General features: G+C 54.0%; 7 protein-coding genes across 7 annotated transcripts; 6 read left to right on the forward strand and 1 right to left on the reverse strand.

Moving 5' to 3' along the window:
* Positions 1 to 1022: 1022 nt before the first annotated feature.
* On the forward strand, positions 1023 to 5293 carry J7T55_004602 (uncharacterized protein; the record flags this gene model as incomplete). The annotated part of the gene is made up of 5 exons (XM_053130309.1): positions 1023 to 1318; positions 1369 to 1530; positions 1747 to 2898; positions 3052 to 3878; positions 3939 to 5293. 5 exons carry the CDS (start codon positions 1023 to 1025, stop codon positions 5291 to 5293), a joined length of 3792 nt encoding a protein of 1263 aa, XP_052991530.1.
* Positions 5294 to 6396: 1103 nt separating this feature from the next.
* On the forward strand, positions 6397 to 8251 carry J7T55_004603 (HC-toxin efflux carrier TOXA; the record flags this gene model as incomplete). Its single annotated transcript, XM_053130310.1, has 2 exons — positions 6397 to 6820; positions 6987 to 8251. The coding sequence occupies 2 exons, from the start codon at positions 6397 to 6399 to the stop codon at positions 8249 to 8251; spliced, it is 1689 nt and encodes a 562-aa protein (XP_052991531.1).
* A 784-nt stretch (positions 8252 to 9035) lies between these two features.
* J7T55_004604 (sterol 24-C-methyltransferase) lies at positions 9036 to 10276 on the forward strand (the record flags this gene model as incomplete). Its single annotated transcript, XM_053130311.1, has 2 exons — positions 9036 to 9233; positions 9302 to 10276. 2 exons carry the CDS (start codon positions 9036 to 9038, stop codon positions 10274 to 10276), a joined length of 1173 nt encoding a protein of 390 aa, XP_052991532.1.
* A 3517-nt stretch (positions 10277 to 13793) lies between these two features.
* Positions 13794 to 15234, forward strand: J7T55_004605 (uncharacterized protein; the record flags this gene model as incomplete). The annotated part of the gene is made up of 2 exons (XM_053130313.1): positions 13794 to 13878; positions 14030 to 15234. 2 exons carry the CDS (start codon positions 13794 to 13796, stop codon positions 15232 to 15234), a joined length of 1290 nt encoding a protein of 429 aa, XP_052991533.1.
* Positions 15235 to 15995: 761 nt separating this feature from the next.
* On the forward strand, positions 15996 to 17126 carry J7T55_004606 (thymidylate kinase; the record flags this gene model as incomplete). The annotated part of the gene is made up of 2 exons (XM_053130314.1): positions 15996 to 16278; positions 16576 to 17126. 2 exons carry the CDS (start codon positions 15996 to 15998, stop codon positions 17124 to 17126), a joined length of 834 nt encoding a protein of 277 aa, XP_052991534.1.
* A 522-nt stretch (positions 17127 to 17648) lies between these two features.
* On the reverse strand, positions 17649 to 18671 carry J7T55_004607 (gtp cyclohydrolase 1; the record flags this gene model as incomplete). Its single annotated transcript, XM_053130315.1, has 2 exons — positions 17649 to 17960; positions 18033 to 18671. The coding sequence occupies 2 exons, from the start codon at positions 18669 to 18671 to the stop codon at positions 17649 to 17651; spliced, it is 951 nt and encodes a 316-aa protein (XP_052991535.1).
* Positions 18672 to 19406: 735 nt separating this feature from the next.
* On the forward strand, positions 19407 to 20586 carry J7T55_004608 (uncharacterized protein; the record flags this gene model as incomplete). The annotated part of the gene is made up of 2 exons (XM_053130316.1): positions 19407 to 20087; positions 20164 to 20586. 2 exons carry the CDS (start codon positions 19407 to 19409, stop codon positions 20584 to 20586), a joined length of 1104 nt encoding a protein of 367 aa, XP_052991536.1.
* Between the last annotated feature and the right edge of the window lie 615 nt (positions 20587 to 21201).

The following is a 21201-nucleotide window of genomic DNA, read 5'->3' on the forward strand; positions in this document are numbered from 1 at the left end:
ACATTCTGCCTATGGAAGGAGCTGGGCAAAATTTGAAGGCACCCACGATTCTATGACGCTCTGCCTCCAGTATGATTTGTTTGTTCATGTACTTTGTTTCAAGAATAATTTCATCGTGTATCAAATCATACAAAGCATGCTTTCAATGATTCTACGAATGGCTTTCACAACGGCTGACATGGCCGTAGCTCCCTCTCCTAAGCTAAAGCACATCTCGACATGAGATTAGCAGGGATCATTTAGGCAGAGTACGATTGGCTAGTCAAGTCTGCTCATTGTGAGGAATGGATCCTATCTTCGGCGACCTCCAAGACTCAATCGCGCACAACTTCAATGATCCTCAAATTGGTATAACAACGTTCCATCCTCTTTCGACCGTGCGTCTTTCGTGCCTGCTTACCTAGTGAGCAACGTAGTGGCAAGTCCAGTTCCGTGTCGATCGTTTGTGTCATCCATCCAGGCATTCAGCTTATGCACGCGTGCGGCACAGTACCGTGTCAGTAGGAAAGGGGGCCAAACCCACAGCTATTCCAATATGGAAGCTGAAAATTTCTCCGATCCAGAAGTCGACGACTTTTACGATACAGGTTGCGACCCATGCACCCACACAGTCCAGCTCGCTCGGGCATGGCATCGCGAGGGGAAAGTAAGACCGGTTCTAGACTGCCAGGGCTGCTTACCAGTCCCGATTCTGGCAGCCACTGACGAATCCTTCGCCAGCGGGGCGGCAATTTTCTGTTATCCATTGCCAGAGGCTGAGACTTGAGCCGAAAGGTTACATGCACGAAACCGAGTGTGCGTGCATGGCGGCCAGCTGCATACATTAGCGTGCACCGGCGCAAATATGTAAAGACGGATATTAGATACCACATGACGCCACCCATCCTGAGCAGAGCCTCGCCAGGTGCGGTACTCATGTTTCTATTTCAGTCCAAGAAAAATTCAAGCTTTTTGATAATACAGAGCCATGAAGCTTGCAATGTTCAAACATCGCCTTGCGCTCCGGCTCCATTCTTCTCGAAATGGCGACAGCCGATGTCGACCATAGGCCGGTAGCAGGCGACCCGGGGCAAGTGGTGGTGGAGCTGAGCAGTATCCCGCAGATCAATTTGCAAAGCGATAGCCCCGACTTGTCCCGCTCCGCGTCCTTTCAGCTCAACCCAGGGTCCGGTCCGCGTAGCCATGAGGGCTCGAGTACGCCAACAACAGATGGTCTGCTTGCCCCCGGCGCGACGCAAGATGGGCAGTTCAGAAAACCTCGGTTTGTAGCCAGAGATGGTGCAATTGGCGGAAAGTCCCATAATGAGACAAATGTGGAGTAAGTTCGATTCTTCTGTTGGCAATGTACTTGACTGACTTGATTGAAAGTGTGGTCTTGGTTCCGTGTCCTGGGGCTGATCCTCATGAGACGTGGATGCGCGAGCCTCTGGCGAGGGATTTCTTCAGGAGATTACCAACTCTTCATCATAGCAAGGTGGCGAAGTGGAACGAGCAAAAGGCAATAACAAAACTCACAGCCATTACGCCTTTGTCGCCCGGCCTGAATAAAGACACCAAATCTACAGCATCATGGGCACGAAGTGGAATAAGAAATGAGGCCAACACAGCCAGAGTCTTGACCTACGATCATGGAGACTTGACGGAAAGCAGGAGTTTAAAAACTATGGCGGACGATCTGCTTCACACACTATGTACAGAAACAGCAGGAAAAATCGCAAGAAGGCCTTTTTTCTTCATCTGCCATAGCATCGGCGGACTAGTAGTCAAGTTGGCGTTGACGCAAGCCAGCCGCAGTGCCAGATATCGTCCCATCCTCGAAGACTGTTACGGCGTAACTTTCTTCGCTACTCCCCACCGAGGATCCAGCTACCTGTCTATTGGCGACTTCGGCATGAGCATTCAGCAGCTACTCCACCTCCCTCGGCCGTTGACAACCAAGCTAAGGGGCGAGTTGACACCCGATCACCCACCACTTCTCAAAATAGACGACGACTTCAAGCAGCTGTCAAGCGAGTTCCAAGTTTGGAGTTTCCATGAAACAGAGGACTCTGAGCTTTCAAGAATTGGAATTACTGGGCTAACAGATATACCGTTCAAAGCCCCTATCACATCCATGCGGTCAGCCATCCTTGGAGTCAGGCATGAAAAGGTGTATGCATTGCAAAGCAGCCATGCGAACTGCGCATCATTTGGGATGAAAAATGCACAGACCCTGAGACTGTACTTGTTGGACCTTGGCATTGCAATTCAAAAGGCAGAGTCGCTTAACCAAAACACCACCCATGTTCCTTTGAGGCTGGAGCAAAGGGTCATGATCGAGGTTCACGGCTTCTATGAAACTGGCTTGGCAAATGAGACCCCTGGTGACACCAGCGTTCGCCTTTTTTCAACCAAGGACCACTCATTGGAGGCATTTTGGGAGGAAGGCCCAGACGGGCTACTCGAGAAAAGGCTTAATGATATCCGGTCAGAGTCTCAACATGACCCTCAGGACACACAGTTCGTCGGCCAAAAAGGCAGAGCTCAATCTCTGCTCTCGCCTGCCAAAGCTCTTACCGGTGGGGAAGAGGCCCGGAAAAAGACACGACGCCCATCAGTGACAGTTGTATCCTCTGGAAGCTCGAGTACACCAGCAGACCCAAAATCTACCGGGTCGCCGAAACGAAATTCCCTCATTCCAGAACCAACGGCATCCAGGGCAGCAAATGGTGGCGATGGTCCCCCAGACTCCCAGTCATCTCCAGGGCCAGGTTCTGTTCGTAATGGCTCCCTTCTCCAAGACACAGGAATCACTGGCCCCGGACTCACTTTACCTCGACATGAAGACGAAATTTCATCTATGAGCCGATCCACAACTGGGAGCGAGACTCTCGTATCTCAGATGTCATTTGGCGCAGCGTACGTAAGGCCTCAACCTATACGTCGCGGCTCAAGCCAGCGAACAGTACGCCAATATTTGAGACCAACGAGCCCTACAGGGAGAGAACGTAGGGGAAGCGAAACCACATTCATCCAGGACATGAGAGTAGTCTCAGCCGTTTCAAAACCTAGCAGCAAGACGCGCAAATTTGTCTGGATCCACACGCCATTCAACAACCCTGTGTGGGTGAAGAAAGTCTTCGATACAATATCTTTAAAGGACAGACAGGATTATTCTGAACTATTCTCTTCAGAGAATTGGACTTCGAGGCATGAGAGGGGTCGTCATGCTCAGCACCACGCTTGCTTCTTGAAGCCAGCTTGTGGGTATGTGTCTCTCAAGGCAAAACAGCCATCGATGCTCTTTGGGCAAACAGCTGCCAGTGGCCGAGGCCTTCAACGTAACGACAGTTCATCGCCTCGTCAGGGCTGTCTCTATCTTTACTTTCCCTTCTTGCATTTCGACTCATACAAGATGTTGGTAAAACGGCGTGACATAATCAAAAGACGAGCGGCCCAAGGCCGCACCAGACCAGTCCCTCCGGAGGTCGCAAAGGATACATCGCTTGAATCTCGGGTCATCTGGGGATATTTGGGGTATGACCCGCCCTTTAATTGTCGACGGACCCTTGACCAGTACCGCTATCCTTCTCTCCACGACACACGAGCTAGGGACGATGATCAGATGTTGTACAAAATGACCAAGGAGAGGGTAATTCTTAATGCAAAACCAGCTGTGGCGTCGCTTGGCCCCGTGCTGAGAGGCGATGAAAGGGTGCTCACACAGTACGACCGAGGCGACGCTGCTGGCTTTGGAGATGACGATGATGATGACCAGGAGCATTTAGATTCAGAAAGTGAAAGCAATGAGGACGAGCTAGATGCCAAACCAGAAGATGATGTCCTGGATGGTAACGTTTTGATGGTGGATCAGTTATGGTTATGGGCAGCGGATACCAGTAAGTCCTTCAACTCCTGTTTTCCTAAAATTTCAACCCCTGACTGACATATGTTGTAAGAAACCTTGGTCACTTTCTATCCGTCCAGGGAAGGCAGCCCAATGGAGGGTCCATTGCATCAGCAAGCGGACCTCCGCGACAGCGTTTTCAACGAAATCAACGACGAACTCCCCCGCCCATGCGAAAATGCTCTCGATCTGGCGGCCCTGACAGTCCTTTACGCAGTTTCAGCCCTGATGGATCGGTCGTCACACCCAGATCTAGAAATATTTAGAATTTTCGAAGAAGCGATTAGTGTTCTGACGGAGAAAATGACATCGTCGTTGAAGCGCTTCCGCACTACAGGTTTCAGGAACAGATACGGTGAGGAAGACGATCTGAAGCTCAACTCGTCTTCCATCCGGGCACGACATAAGAGAGAAGACGAAAAGGCGGAAAAGGAGAACCGCGACAACACCTCGGCCCTTCTAGAGCTCCGAGATATCGAAGATGAGCTGTCTACCCTCAACCATTTATTTGGGGAGCAGGAGGATCAAATCAACCAGATGCTTGCCATCTACAGCGGTAGCAGCACCGTCAGTTCTCCGCCTACCAGCCCACCTCCGCCCCCTGTATGGGGCAATCCTGTCAACAGTCCCCCGGAGAACAACAGCACAGGCACTTTCCCCTTGTTTGGAACCCCTCTCACCAATAACGGGAGGGTGTACCTACAGGAGGCCCTAAACAAGCTCAAGTCTTACCGTGCTCAGGCAAAAGATATGATTCTGCGCGTACAGGCAACCCGACACGACTTCGACAAGCTGCTCGAGACGGTTCAGCGCCAGGCCCAAATAGACGAAGTGCGCCTGTCCCGGCAGCAGGCCGACCTCGCCAGCGCCCAGAACCGCTCCGTGATGATCTTCACGGTCTTCACTGTAATATTCCTTCCCCTCTCATTCTTCACCAGTCTCTTCGGCATGAACACGCACGAATGGGGCGGGGGTAATAATATTCGCCTCCGCACGATCGGGTCAATCGCACTGCCAGCCTCGGCACTTTTAATCATAATGGCACTGTTCGTGGCCTGGAGCACGTCTGTAAGGAAAGCTTTCAAGTCATTGAGCAAGAGAATTCGAAGGACCAGGAACCGGGCCAGGCGGTGGTGGAAGAAGCAAATGGCAGCTTTCTGGAAAAAGAACGAGAACAGACCACGCACAAGAATTGGTAGGCTCAAGATGCATCGCAAACGGGAAGCACTTGAAGTAAAGAGGCAAAAGAACAGGATGAAGCGCGAGATGACAATGCATGACTTTTGGGAGCGGCATCAGCTGGATAGGGAAACGAAGTACGAGATTCCCTCACGGAATAGGAAGAGTATCAGTTTAGCCCGGGCAAAAGCAAAGGCTAGAAAGGAGGAGAAAGAGCGGAGAGGGTAATTATCGCTTCCCATGTACAATGAGAAATGATAGGGAGAAACAGAGCTGTAAATACTTGAAAGATCTTGTTGAGTGTGCTCTCTAGCTACTCGAATAGATGACCATTTATTAATCACAATCCTGCTCGACGCATGACAGAATTCGCATATATTTCCCTAAAACTCGGTCTGATAGAATTCAGGGGCCGAAGCTACTAAACTCCTATCTTCATGTACATGCGGCCAGCGCTCCATCCGATGCACTATCAGCCCAATTTATACTTTCGGAAATTTTTAAGCTTAAATGATAATAGACCAGAATTAATTGCAACTTTACCTGGATGTTCCGTCGTCCCTATGGCGGGCTAAAGGGGATGATGGGTATAAATGATGCGATAGTATCACACCAGCTAGCCTTTTACTCTAGTACGGCAGCCGATTGGTGACAGACCCATCTGAAAAGTTTGAAGTGCCCTCACTGAGCATCGTTCATTCCATGGAGGGCAGCTGACGATAACCCTCAGGATTTCCTCTCTAGGTAAGCCGTTGCTTGGTAATTTGGTGATTGATAATCTGCCGATTGGTAATCCTGCAAGTCATCCCTGACAACAACTCCTTTCTCTTCGAGCCACTCCCAACGAGGTATCCACGGTATCTATCGATCTAACCTTTTCAAGGTCTGGAATATTATGGCCAGCGAAATAGCCTGCTTGATGCCGGGTGGAATGGGCGATGAGAAAACGTCCTTTGGAATTCTGCATGCGAATCAACAATCGTCTCAAAGGCCGGAAATTGTGGAACAAATCGTGAAGAAGCAATGTAACATCTAAGCCTGACTTAAAGTACTTTCGAACACGGGCGTTGGGGACCGTGCGACACGTTACATTTCTCTGCCCAGATGAAAGTTGATAATCAAGGGAAAATAGTTTCCCCCTGGCTGTGAAACATTCATAGGGAGTCATCTTAATCACAAATATCATCGAGGCAAACAATTCGGCTAGACGAAAGGCATGCATTCCAGGCGAAACTTATCGTGCCACATGTAATTCTTTCGGTGAGGATTGCAAACGTGTTCTTGGAAATAGTTCATTTTATCTCACCACACATTCGATACTGGTCAACGACATGTTCGGAATAAATCCCAATGATGATCCAGGTCCGGAGGCCAACATTGAGGGGCTTGATTCTGAAAAGTCCGAAGGGCGGCAGGAGCTACCTCATGGAGAATCCAGCACGGAATCTGAGCCAGAGGAAAAGAAAAGAACAATTCGCGGCTTCCGCTGGCTCATCATCTGCATCTCGCTGTACGTCACATGCTTCCTGTACGGCCTCGATACAACGATCGCAGCAGATGTCCAAGGCCCTGTGACAGAGGACTTCGGTCAGGTCGACCAGCTGGCCTGGATTGGAGCAGGCTTCCCGTTGGGTTCTGTTTGTGTCATTCTCTTGCTGGGCACTCTTTACAACTCCTTCAACATTAAATGGGTCTTCATTGTAACTGTGATGCTTTTTGAGGCTGGCTCTGCTCTTTGCGGTGCCGCGCCCAATAGTAAGTTTTGTCCTTGTCAATGGTGCTAGTTCTTTTTCTACGGTACCCTGGATGGAAAACGCACAACGAGCTTCACAAAAGTTTCTACCACAGGTGCTCGTGCGGCCACACATTGTTACATTATTTCTGTCTCTCATCACAGAGTACCCTACTGACAGTGTCTTAGTGAACGCCCTGATAGTCGGTCGTGTCATTGCCGGCGCTGGAGGCAGCGGTATCTACCTCGGCTCACTGCAGTACTATGTAGTGATGACCGAGGAGAAGGAACGCGGTTTTTACATGTCCCTCATAGGGGCCTTTTGGGGCCTTGGAGCTGTCCTGGGACCCCTTATTGGCGGTGCATTTTCCGACTCGGCGGCGACCTGGCGCTGGGCATTTTACATCAATTTGGTCATAGGTGCTGTCTCGGCCCCAGCCTTCCTGTTCTACCTCCCATCCATCAATCCCGTTCAAGGCGTTAGCATCCGAGCCCGGCTGGCTCCTATCGATTTTGTTGGCTTGCTCCTCGGTGCCGGAGTTTGGGTCAGCTTCCTCTTAGCTTTCACAATGGCCGGTGGCCAGTGGCCATGGAACGACGGACGCACCATCGCCATGTTCGTTGTGTTTGGTGTACTGCTGGCCACATACGTTCTGCAACAGTACTTCGCAGTCTTCACGACTCCAGCCCGGCGAGCCTTCCCGGGCCATCTACTACGCGACAAGACGCAAGTCCTCCTGTACGTGGTGACAGCAGCCGGTACCACGACCCTGTTTGTCGTCGTGTATTACCTCCCCATCTACTTCCAATTTGTCAACAACGACGAAGCCCTCATGGCGGCCGTGCGTCTCCTGCCATTTGTTGTGATCGCTGTTACGGTGAACCTCGTTTCGGGGTCATTTCTTCATTTCATAAAGGTCTACATGGCACTCTACGTGATAGCCGGTGTCTTTCTGGTAGCCGGTGGCGGCCCACTCATGGTCTATCTTGACCCAAAGTCAGGGACCGGGACTATCTACGGCTTGTCGGTGCTCGTCGCCGTCGGCAGCGGCCTGTCCATGGTGACCGGCTACACGGTCGCCACGCTGACCACGAAGCCCGAAGATGCAGGCGCCGCACTCAGCATGCAGAATGTGTCGCAGATTGGAGGGCAGGTGATCGCGCTCGCCATCTCGGGCCAGATATACCAGTCGACGGCAATCAAGAACCTGTCTCGGGCCTTGGCTGGGAACGGCTTCACCCAGCAAGAGATCCGAGGCGCGGTGGCAGGTGCACAGAGCGACCTGTTCAAAGAACTGGAGGGGGAGCTGCGGGAGAAAGCGCTGGTGGCTGTCACGGAGGCGATGCAGATGGCCTTCGTGCTAGTGCCTGTCGCTGGGTGCGTGATGCTGATTGCTGCGGTTTGTATGAAGCGGGAGAAACTCTTCGGGAAGGCTATTGCTGTTGGTGGCTAGAACGGAAATAGATAGACTCCTTGTTGATCATTTGGCATGAGTATCAAGGTCCCTGTGGATGGGTCGCATGTTCCGAGAAGCTGCAGATAAACTTAGATGTATTCCTGGATGAATTTCTGATCAAAATTGTATTATTGCACACATAGCATCTCAGCGCCGACCTATATCATGAGACACTGAGCCAAATTGTATGCTATGAGGTTGAACTTTGTTACCAGGGACAATGATTCATTCAATCTGCGTTAGCCTTGACGCATTCTTGAAGTCAGCTCCAACGGTCAACGGCCGGTCTTCCTTGACAATTGCGCATCCCCTTTTTCTGTCTCCGTGTTCGTCACAAGCTACCAAGCTGCAGCCAATTTTGCGAGGGTGATGTTTTTTACGGCACCTAACAAATCCCACAATTCATTAAAAAAGCCATGAATATTCACTTGTCTATGTTGAGATGGCTCTAGGACGGCTCCCAAAGGATTCAGTGCAATTAGCCTCCTAACCGCGCGCATTCGTATTCGCGTCGCAATCCGGCTAGTAAGCGTATTCGCGTCGACTTACACGAAGCGCTCAGTATTCGGATTCACGATATCAACGCACCGATTCTTAAATACGGCCATGAGCTGGCTGTGATATGTTGGAAATCAAAATCCTCAAGCGCAATAAATCGAAACTCTTCGACATATTGGTATCTGTCTGACAGCACAGACAAACAAATAATCATTCTCATTTTTGAATTCTCATAATACTTCAGATAATATAGGAAACCCCACCCGCTTTAATCGTCAACAAAATGGTGTCCGGACAAGAGGTTGCCCTTGCGAGGGAGATGACCTTCGAAAACATTATGCACAAGAAGACAGCCACCACACACGAGGGCTTCTCAGCCATGCTGAAAAAGGACAAGGAAGCGCAGCAGGCGGCAGTGAGCGAGTACTTCCAACACTGGGACAACAAGGAGGCAAAGAGCGAGACAGAGGCCGACAGAGCAGTGAGTCCCAGTCCCGCTGGCAAGTCTCCCCCCAGCACTACGCGCAGGCACTAAGATTCTTATCACAGGCACGCACAAAAGACTACGCCAGCCTGACCCGGCAGTACTACAACCTCGCCACGGACTTCTACGAGTACGGGTGGTGCCAGTCCTTCCACTTCTGCCGGTTCGGCGCGCGCGAGGCCTTCAACGCCGCCATCGCACGGCACGAGCACTACCTCGCACACAGCATCGGCATCCGCAAGGGGCAGAAGGTGTTGGACGTGGGATGCGGCGTGGGCGGCCCAGCGCGGGAGATTGCAAAGTTCACGGGCGCGTACGTCACGGGTATTACCATCAACGAGTACCAGGTGCAGCGTGCGGCGCGCTACGCAGAGCAAGATGGCCTGGCGGGCAATTGTCGCTTCATCCAAGGGGACTTCATGGACCTGCCGTTCGACGAGGGCACCTTCGACGCGGTGTATGCCATCGAGGCGACGGTGCATGCGCCCAGCCTCGAGGGTGTGTACAGCCAGATTTTCAAGGTGCTGAAGCCGGGTGGTGTGTTCGGGGTGTACGAGTGGGTTATGACAGACGCATATGACAACGATAATGTTCACCACGGCCAGATTCGCCTCGATATCGAGCAGGGCGACGGGATTGCTAATATGGTCAAGGCCGAGGAGGCACTGCGTGCGATCAAAGCCGCGGGATTCGAGCTCGTCGAGGCGGAGGACCTTGCTGAACGTTTCCAAGAGGGCGCAGAGGGGTCGGATCCGGCACCATGGTACTGGCCTCTCGACGGCGCCGGCTGGAGGTATGCGAACACCGTTGGTGATCTGGTTGGGACCATCAGGATGACACGGTGGGGCCGTTGGGCTGCGCATAACTTCATGGCCGCCCTCGAGACATTGAGGCTAGCGCCACCTGGGACGAAGAAAACGGGCGATAGCTTATCCAAGGCGGCAGAGGCCTTGGTGCTGGGAGGCAAGGAGAGGTTATTCACGCCAATGTTCTTGATGGTAGCTCGGAAGCCGCTTGAGACGCCGGAAGCACTGATTTAAGCATATAGAATAAAATGTAACATATAGACACATCGTTTTCAAGCCTACCTAAGTTAGGCCAATAATATCGCTTCGAGATCTCTACCTCAAGTAGATAAATTTTTTTTTTTTAGAAGCGCGACGTGCTGGCCGATGGACGCAAGAGTACAACAAGGAGTGGCCCCTAGTGTTGTGAGAGTGGATGTATTTGCATTGATGCGGCGGGGCAGGCGACACCATAGATATGGACTGAATTGAAGACCAAGTAAGGTGACCTGGGCGGCACTACAAGAGGTCTGACTTTCGTTGAAGCCGCTGTTATTCCGCCTCAGAATCCGCCACGGGGCTGGGTACTCGGACGCAGCCATTGGGTCAGCAAATGCTTCCACATGATCGCACTGCGAGTGGGCATTCAGAAAAGGCGAGGACTGAGCGGCGCGTACCAGTGATGAGCAGCTCAGGCCGGATGCCGAGGAGTCCAAATCGAACGGGTCGAGGGATGGCAACGTCTACCTAGAATCCAAGCACCAGCACTAGCCAGGCTGGCAATCGCTAGATGGCCACTTCTGCAACAGCACCATCGACCGGTCCGATATCACCTATCAAGTGGCGACAGTCTATTCGTGTGTTTCAACCCTCATTCCCAGTACATGGCCATGGGACGCACTTGCATCACCCGTTCAGCTTTTCAGTGGCGACGTTCATTATCGCCGGGCAAGCCATCGACCTCATCGATAGGGCCAGTTGGCATAATAATGCGTGAGTTAACCGTCGTTACTGCACATCCTGTCTTATAGATTGCGTCATGCTGCGTCCCGAAATAATGGGAGGCTGGGACACAGAGAGAAACAGTGCGCATTGGTCGTCCAGAAGCGTGTCGAAGGTGGCCCGCAGGGGAGGCCAGGCCAGATTTGACGGCCTGACAGCGCGTCAGGAGTGGGCGGCCCAGGACGATTGGTCTGACTCGGCCAGGTCTGAGGACCGGACGTTGAAAAGCTAAATGAGTCGGCCTGTTGAACCAATATGCGCAGACGGCGTACCATGCTTCTGGGTACTTGTAGGCTGGATAGGTCCAAAATTGGTAGAATTGTCGGCAGCTTGTTGGAGTCGCATCCCGCCACGGGACTTGTGACTCCACCAAGTGCCAGTCTACTGTTAGCAGTGCAGATTGTGGATAGGTAGGGGGAGTGGAAGCCGAAGGCAAAAAGGAATAAAGCCATCTAAGATTGCCATTGCATCGGATCCGAGGAGGAAGAAGCACCCATGACAGTATGCAAGCTCTTTGACCCCCTCCCTCCCGGTTTTGCTGGGTTAGCAGACTAGTGGGCCCACTCGTTCGGAAGGAAGCTTGGAAGGAGAAGAAGAAGAAAAGGCACGGTAGCGCGAACTTGTCAGGTCCTCGACGCGGTACCTCGCGACTTGCCCCCTCCCGTGGCTGAGCTCAGACGTGATGATTGGCTGCTCATTCATACGTCTCACTTGAAACATGACCAATCCCCACCTTTCGCAGCTGCAGACGTGTACAGCACACAGCACGATATGCGCAGCACCTACGCAGCAGCAGCAGCAGTAGTCTACCACAGGTATGTAGCAGATGGCTTTCTGCCCCTGCAGCTGGCTTCTGCATCTTGTTCCCACCCGGTCAGACAGTACAACTCGACGAGGAGGTGACTGCCATTCCCAGTCTGATCTGTTCCCCCTTCTAGACATCTCTCTCTCTCTCTTTCTGATCTTGTGTTGGCGTCGTCAGAACTGCATGTTCTAGAGAAGCAAACTAGACAGCTTCTAGACAATCTGCGACTCTTCTCATACGAGGCTTGGGGTTGCTGGTCCGGATATCAACGGGCTGAGCGGCGATCATCCATCCACGTCCATTCATCCATCCGTTCATTCTCTATTGAGCTGCCCCTCCTCATCGATCCTTTCCCGCGCCTCTCCCTCACTTCCTAGACGCCAACTTGTCAGCCGTTCAATCAATCAATCAGTCAATCAGCCGCCTGGGCGTCCTCCCTGCATTGTCTGATTGTCTCCTGCATTTGTTCCACCCCAAAACAGACCAATCTGCGCCTCATTCTGCCCGTTAAGGCGTTTCGTCACGCACTTCTCCTTGAATCCCTCCAGCTGGCCATTTTCCACTTTACGCGATCGGTTCAATCACGAAAGTTCGCGTCACTCGGCCAGGATTGCCTTCCCTTCTCCCAGTTTTGTCAATCTCCCACCCCGGCACAAACCAGGTCAGGTCCCGGGAACTCCACGAACTCCAGAACTCCACGAGATCCATCTCGGCCCATCAGTTGCAGCACTGTAACTGGCCCATCGCCTGCTTATTCGGTAAGTGTGCAGCCCCCAGCTGCTGCGTGCTGCGTGCTGGGCGCTGGATGCTGGAGTGCAGCAGCAGGGCAGATCCTCTCGTACCCCACCCAAGCTGCCAGCTTCCTTCCAACCTGCTGCCCCAAGCTTCCTCCTCCTTGTCGCGCAACATTGATCCCTCCCCCCGATCACACCCCCCCTTCGACCCAATCAAGCCTTCACTTCCATCTCTTCCCTCCTTCGCGCTCACCGCACCCACCTCAACTCACCTCTCCCACCCAGCCAACCAACCTACCCTACCCAACCTTATCGCCAATTGAATTCCCTGGGCCACGTTCCCAGAGAATCAATTGTGGTGTGCCTCTGAATCCAGCTTCTCGGCCCTGGGCATGACAAGGAGTATGCCGGTCTAATAGCGCACCAGAAGCAGGAATAATCCTCTCGCCCTATCAGGCTCTTGACCTCGACAGCCGCCGTCTCAACACCTGCGAGACAGGACGAAGACCACTGGTCGCACACCATTACTACTACCGCTGCCTGTCACCTTGTACCAGTCCCAATCTCCGAATACTACCGTACGACTAGTCCCGGCTGCTGGCGCAGCACATCGCATGAAGCATTAACCGTACCTGGCCTCGTCGACTTCGGCCACCCCCCCTCTTGAGACCTCTCCAGTCAACTCGCGCCGATCCAGCACCACCACCCCTTCCCAAGTACCACACGGCAAGCCGCACGCCAGCAACTTGGTGTAATAAGACAATACCCGCCCACACCTTTCCACCTCTCTCTCTACCCGTGGCTTTCCCCCCTCTTCTCCTCTTTTTCAATCCTAGTTTTGGATTCCATTCCAACCCGATCGAATTCAACCATTTTTATCTTGGTTGGAAGATATTGGAAAGAGAGCTCCTAGTTGCGGCTCCACAATCGCGGCCGAGTCGCTTTTCACCGGCCAGAAGTTGATCCCCTCTCATTGGCTCCACACCGCCGGCGAGGAGCACAATTCCACCCCTCAATCTTCGACCTGTCAAGCACATCAGGCAATCTGCAGCTTGACGCTCCGACCCCCAAACCCTATTCGATATTCATTGGGCTGGGATCCGTAACTTCAAGATCCCCATCGGATCGTGCATCGGCCTAGTAACAGGCTCCAGCTCCAAGCTCGTCTGACGTGCCCGACCGTGTTTGTTTGTTTGTCGGTCGGCGATCCCCGGCTCTTTTCTCTGCCACAATGGCAGCTGTCACCCGCCAGCCGTTCGCGCCCCTTGACGGGACACGACTTCAGAGCCTGACAAGCGCGAGAAACCAGCAAGCCTGTAAGTTTTTCGCAAGAGCTGCCTGCCTTCTTTGTCACTGAGCCTCGTCCTTTGGCTTGTGTGTTCAGTGAGCTCTGCGACTGGGCTGGTCTCGTTGTACTATGCTGCCACCGTAGTACGGGATAGTGAAACAGTGCTAACGAATCAACAGCCATCCCATTATCATCTCCTGGAAAGCGCAAGGCCGCCGACTTTCTCAACGTCGATGATTTCGAGAATGTCGACCCGGCGCTCCTCTTCTCCAAACGGTCAAAGGGCAGCACCTCGGATGGGGCTAGCAAGGACTTCTTCAAGCCACCAACATTCATCATCACCAAATCCTCTTCTACTTCGGCGTTACCCAGCAGTAAGGATGGCATCTCTGCTTCAGTCTTCAGCAGCCCTCTCAAGGGCGGTGCATCGCCACGCGTGCGGTCCATTTTGAACCCAAAATCGCCGGCCAGGAAGCTCAGTAGTCTTGCTCGCGGCCCAAGCTCTCCCATGTCCGCACCAGCAGGCCGCTCGCCAACTCGTGGCAACAAGCGCATCGGTATCCTCAACAGACGCCGAACAGGAACCTTCACTCGAATTGACCCACCAACATTCAGCCTGTCGTCGACACCATTCTCTCTCGAGGCTGCCATCAAGGGTACGGTCCCAAGCTATGCCGCGCGAACGCCATCCTCTACCAAAGCCAGCTCCGCTACATCATCGTCCCTATCCCTGTCGAATTCCGATGATTTCTATGGCTTGAATGTGAAATCTTCGTGGGAATTCGACATTCATGAGGACACCCCTGAACAGGAGATGACCAACCTTCTGCAGCACAGCACATGTCGGCTTGATATTAGCAGCGATGAGGAGTGCCAGCAGAAGTTGGGGAGGGAGAAGGCTGAGGGACGGGGCAAGGAGAACGTCCCACCCGCTGATGACATTTCTCAAACCTCGGCCCGTAGAGCGACCGCAATCAGTGAAGGCGGCATGGAGTATGAGAAACCCCGCACAGCCCTTGGTGATCTGAACGTGGAAGACTTTTACGCCGAGGGCTGTGATCCCACATCTGTTTTCATTGTCCCAGAGGACGAGGACGACGGCACAGTAGTGGATGGGGAGCAGTCAGAGAAGCGTCGAGAGGAGGATGTTGCCCAGGAGCTGAGTCTCGAGACCAAGGCCAGCATGGAGGCAGCCGCTGAGCCAGAAGATTCAGAAGAGCTGGTCCAGCTGGCGACCCTCCAGCCTGTAGAGGGCACAGGTGAGAGCTTCGATCTATGGGAAAGCTCCAGCGCTAAGGAAGAGGGCGACGGTGCGCGATCACCCAGCCCGATGCCTGCTTCTCCTGCCTCAGAAACAGGCGAGGACTTTGGTGATGAGGGCTGAGTACTCACCATCTCCTGCTTGTTCCTCTTTTGCTTGCATACGTTGTGTTTCAGGAGTTACAGGATAAGGCCAGGGGAGAAGCCGTAGGAGTACATGGCTTGGCCAGGTGGTATTTCAAGCGCTTGATTGATGTTTCATCTCGATTCTTTGCTTGCGGGGTTCTGCGGTACTGGGTCAACGGATATGGATGGATGGCTGGTCGGATTGGTCAAGGTAGGAGGACGGTTCAAGGCGTATCGCGTGGTTGAGGTGTGGACACGCGCCAATGAACGCTCCTTTGACAGCGAGTCCGTAAAGAGCTCATGCTATTGTAAATGGTAATAGAAGACACTGTTCAGATTCATGCAGCGAGTTGAAGTGTATCGTGAGACCCGGCCTCGAATTTTCAGGCGTCAGGCCCGGCAAAACATCTGTCCTTGCTCAAGAACGGACCCACAGTGAGACGTGTTATGAGAAACGGCAGGGAATGCATTGCGAGCCTTGAGCTGAACGATGAACGCGTGTGATTTGTCCCGAATGAATGGCAGTGATTATTAGCAACAGGCTGTGAGCGCCAGAAAATATCCGCCGAGATGATCGACCCGCACACGAAGCTAAGATCTGAAGTCTGAACCTTAACAAGTACCCGGGTACGGGTCTAACTCACCAGTCTCCTTGATCTACACTATCGACATCCAGCCAGCTTGCAGGGTTGGCAGAAACCCAATTCTCTTGTTTTTGACACTTTTTGGGTTTTTTAATCTCTTCTTCGCAGTCTCATCATGGCCTCGACGAATGACCCTGCCCTGGCAGCAGCAGCAGCAGCAGCAGCAGCTTCCTCATCGGGCGCGCCTCCTTCGTCGTCCGCCACCCCTGCGATCAGCGCCGTCGGCGAGGCCGCGGTCCCTTCAGCGCCTGAGGCGCAAGACGCGGGTCCCAACGTGGCGCGCGGCGCGTTCGTCGTGCTCGAGGGCATGGACAGAAGCGGCAAGACGACGCAGGTCAAGCTGCTGCAGAGCCGGTTCATCGAGGCGGGGAGGAGGGTCCAGCTTATGAGGTTTCCTGGTGAGTTTCTCATCTGTTTTTTGGTGGGCTGGATGATGCGACGAGGGATGGATGGCTGGTATATGAGGCTTTAGGGGTGGACAGAACACGGGCCAGAAGCACTGTCCCCAAGGGGTCGTTGGAAGGTTCATGGCCTCGGTTAGTTAGTGACTGAGGCAGCTCAAGTGAGCAAGGCTTGTCTGTCCATCGCAAGTGGTCCAGTCTTACTCCTACTCTACACGTCCTGCCGTCATCTCGCCGGCTTAAATGCAAGCCTTTCTCGGCTCAGGTGTGGTCGATATACTAACATCCTCCCAGACCGCACAACGCCGACAGGCCAGATAATAAACCAATACCTCTCCTCCTCCGCCACCCTCCCAGACCAGTCAATCCACCTCCTCTTCACAGCAAACAGGTGGGAGGCCGCGCCGACCATCACCTCCCTGCTCGCACAGGGCGTCACCGTCGTCTGCGACCGCTACTACTACTCGGGGATGGTGTACAGCGCGGCGAAGGGCAACCCGTCGCTGGGGCTGCCCTGGGCGCGCGCCCCCGAGGCCGGGCTCCCCCGGCCCGACGCCGTGCTGTTCCTGGACCTGTCGGAGGAGAAGGCGCGCGAGCGCGGCGGGTTCGGCGAGGAGAGGTACGAGACTGTTGAGATGCAGCGGCGCGTGCGCGAGCTGTTCTGGGGCCTGAAGAGGGGGGAGGTCGGCGGGTGCCCGTTCCAGGAGGAGGAGGAGGACCTCGATGTTGTTGATGCTGGGAAGAGCGTCGAGGAGGTTGCTGAGGAGATTTGGAGGGTTGTGAGGCATAGGGTCGAGGCGGTTGACAACGGGGCGCTGGGTACGGAGGTTAGGAGGGTGTCGTGATGAGTTTATGTGACGAGAAAGTCATGGCCCGGACGGCGTGCTGGCATCACTGGACAGTTTATATCACGAGCGAGGCATTGGTGGGAGTCAGATGATGTATGCAAACTGCAATAATTGGTCCTAGATAGCATTTCGATGCTACATTATACCTTGAAGAACTATTCGAGGAGTTGAGCCCACAACGCCAATTTTGCACATAGCTAGCTGACTCCATTCCCAAGTAATGCTTTGATGTTGAATACCAAATGGCGGGCATGATGAATGCCATTTTTGCGCCAATCTACCGCCCTCTCTCCGAGTTCTCCCAAAACGCCGAGATTCGTATGCAAAACCAGACATGCTCGATGATGAAAAGCGAGCGTTTTTGACGCGTTGCCGCTCCTTGTAATGAGTTGATCATTCAGCCTCTCCACTGAAACCAGCCGTCTCGTACACGCCGTATATCATGAGACATAGAAGAAGAGGGAAAGAAGCCCACTGCCATCTTCCGAATACCTCTCCAAAGACCACCGCATTAGTCTATTAGGCCCGGCGGTTGACACTGATCAGGTTCAGGAACTCGTTCCTCGTCTTCTCCTTGCGCTCGAAGCACCCAAGGACGCAGCTCGTGATGGTGCTCGTGCTCGTCTTCTCGACACCCCTCATCACCATGCACAGATGGCTCGACTCCATGACAACCGCGACACCCTGGGGCTTGAGAACCTCCATGATGGCGTTGGCGACCTCCTTAGTTAGCCGCTCTTGGATCTGCAGCCGGCGGGCGAACAGCTCTGCGATACGGGGCAGTTTCGAGATACCAATGACGGACTGATTGGGTATATAGCCGATATGCATCTACCAATAGGATTAGTCCAAGACTTCTGAAGAGCAGTAAGACCCGCGCCTCGGGAGATCTGATAGGCCTACCTTTCCGGTGAACGGCACCAGGTGGTGCTCGCACATGCTGAACACCTCGATGTCCTTGACGATCACCATCTCGTTGTGGCCCTCCTCGAAGATGGCGCCGTTGACGATGTCGCGCACGTTCTGCTGGTAGCCCTTGGTGAAGAACAGCATGGCCTTGGCGTAGCGCTCTGGCGTGGCCAGCAGGCCCTCGCGGTCGGCGTCCTCGCCCACGCACTCGAGTATGGTCCGCACGGCGCCGCACATGCGCGCCAGCCGCTTGTCCGCCTGCTCCTTGGTCTCCTCCAGCCGCTCGCGCGTGCCCGAGCTGGGCCGCGACAGCCCGTCGAAGTCGATCACCGGGCTCGGTGACCGCGTCACCGTCCCGCTGGCTGCGGCGGCGGCGGCGCCGGTGGTTGTGGTTGTGGAGGCGCCAGTTGCGTCGGTGGTGGTGTGCGCCGGGGACTTCTTGGACTTCTTCTTCTTGGGGCGGTCGGGGATATCTCGGGGGTCCCGCGCGGGGGCGCTGATGCTGTCTCGTCGCTCGTTGGCGCCGTTGACCTTGTGGTGTTTGCGCTTCTTGCTGCTCGATCTTTCCTCGCTCGAGTGGTGCTTGTTGCGCCGCCCGCCAGAGGACGAGCTTGTGATGCTTGCTGTGTCCATGTTTTCCGTGGATGGCATGAGAGTACCTTCGACGTCTGCTGGCCGCCTGTGTGACAGTCTATGTGGAGAATATATATATTCGTGGGCCAATTGCTTTCGTGTAGGTGAGAAGGTTTCCGAGAACGAAAAGAAAAAAAAGGTGTTAGTCAAGCATGTGGGATTTCTCAATTGGCAATCAATTGTGTACAAAGACAATCTGAAGCCCCATGTGAGTTAATTAAGGGCTTCAAGAACAAGTCGAGTCTGCGTCGAAGGATTGTTCGGCCTCCGATGCAGCTGACCTAGGATAAGAAGAAATGGTCTAAATCATCGCATGCCCAGGCAAATTTGCTGCGATGGCTGACTGACAATGACTCTCGCCGAATTCCCCGTGCCTGTGTGGGCCGTTGCTGGCCGCCGCGGTCGGGGGAGCTTGTCAGGGTCCCTGCAGGCGGGGCCAGCTCTAGTCAGTCCTTATCTTATCAGGCCGGTGGAGCTGCTTCTAGCTGTCCGGGGGTGCTGCAGCAGTGGGCCGTCGGTTTGTCGATTCGTCTTCAACATCCCCAGCCCGAACGTCACCTTTTCGCATCCACTCCAAAGGCCTTCCCCATCGCGGCCTGCTTTGCTCATCACCACATCTTTAAGTCCTTGAATCCAACGACTGCTGGTCGATCCGTTTATTTGCAAGGGCCTGGCTTTTTATCTTCACTCTAGCGTCGACATACGTCGCAAACCCGTCCACATTACGTTGTCAACATGAGCTCACCACCGTACCAAAGCCAAACATCTCCTCCTGCGCACTCTCCTCCCTATCCATCGAACTCCCAGCTCCCGAACATCAACACTATCGCAAATGGCACAGGCTCATCCAAGAAGCGCTCGGCCGGTGACGGTGGCCCCTCGCCCTCCATAAAGCGTAGGAAGCCCTCCACGATGTCTGTCACCTCAATTGGCTCCGCCCATCCACTCCGACAGACCTCCTTCCCACCCGACGAGTCTCCCTTCGCTGCTCGATCTCCCAGCGTGGGCTTCGACAACGACAACGTTAGCATGGTTTCCGGTTCCGCTGTCTCCGTCAGTGCGCCCGTGAAGAAGAAGCGCGGTCGTAAGAGCAAGGCTGAGAAGGCTCGTGAGGCTGCAGAGAAGGAGGGAACGCCCAGCGTTGTCGGAGGCAGGGCCAACACGGTGGCTAGTGGCAGGAGTGGAGCTGGCAGGGGCGCAGCGAGCGCCGTTGGAGACGACGGTGCAGATGATGAGGAAGAGGACGACAAGGACATCAAGACCAAGATGGGAGTGGCGCAGTTCGAGAGAAGCAGGGAGGAGCGCGAAGAAGAGAAGAAGTTGCGCTTCATGCTGGTTCAACAGATGGATAAGGACCAGACGGAGCGTTACGAGATGTGGCACGCTGCAAAGTTGACCGAGAGCGTCGTGAAAAGGGTGAGCATCTATCGATTATTTCCTATTCTAACAACTCTCTCGCTGGTGGAGCGACCACTGATTATGTCTATAACAGATCGTCAATGCGGCCGTCTCGCAATCCGTGCCGGCGAATGTCACCAAAGCTATGCAGTCGGTTGCCAAGGTCTTCGTGGGCGATATCATCGAGGAATCACGGAGGGTGCAATCAGAGTGGATAGAAAAGTCGGGCGAGCCTCAAGCCGAAGAGGGTGTCTCCTTTCCCCCGTGGCCCTACGAAGAAGAAGAGCACTGGGACGAGCCTGAGGACGGTAGACCTAGAGCGACACATCCTAAGGTCAAACCGAAGGAGCCGCCCAGAGGTGCTCTACGTCCAGATCACGTGCGCGAGGCATGGAGACGGTACAGGTCAGGAGCAGAAGGCGGCAACGTCGGCGCGCTGGGTCTGTGGCACTTGCAACAGAGCAGCGGCGTTGAGAGATTCGGTGTGAAGACCCGTGGCCGTCGCTTGTTCAAGTAATCGGCTTGACCGAGTGTGCATCAGACTGCTACAGAACACACTGGATGTGCCCATGGCGTCCCGGTCAATCGCCGTTCGCGATTCCGATTCCTGTTGGGCAAGAACGGCTTACGGACACACCTCGTGCCAAGTTTCACATTTTGCACAAAAGTCTCAAGTGATGCTATCCGAGGACACGGAAGGGGGGAGGGATACGGCCTTGCGTCCAATTGTGAGAGGATGTGCAAGTGCTCCTTTCTAGACGATCTCGGGCAAACGGAGACAACAGAACAGACAACATTGATACCCATCGGAAGCCTGTGAGCTCCCGAGATAATTCAGCAGTAATTTCCTGAGTGAAATGAAAGCAGATCACCTGGCGATTCAGGGCTCAAGGGATCCATCTGGTGCCTGGCTTCAGTGACGACATGCCGCCTAGCCATCTTGATGCCGGGCAACGGGCTGCATATACGAGCCCGCGCATCCGCTCGATATAGTGTCTCAACGGCGGCGACTAATGTGTAGAGGCTGCTCTATCCGAATCACACCGAGATGAGATGGATCGCATAGTGGTGAGCAACGGAGCATTCGTCATCTACAGCAGCATCGTCCGCTCCCACCCCTCCAATCCGTCGC

The sequence above is a fragment of the Diaporthe amygdali genome, assembly GCF_026229845.1.
Source record: "Diaporthe amygdali strain CAA958 chromosome Unknown NODE_22_length_803717_cov_65_427750, whole genome shotgun sequence".
NCBI classification, from domain to species: domain Eukaryota; kingdom Fungi; phylum Ascomycota; class Sordariomycetes; order Diaporthales; family Diaporthaceae; genus Diaporthe; species Diaporthe amygdali.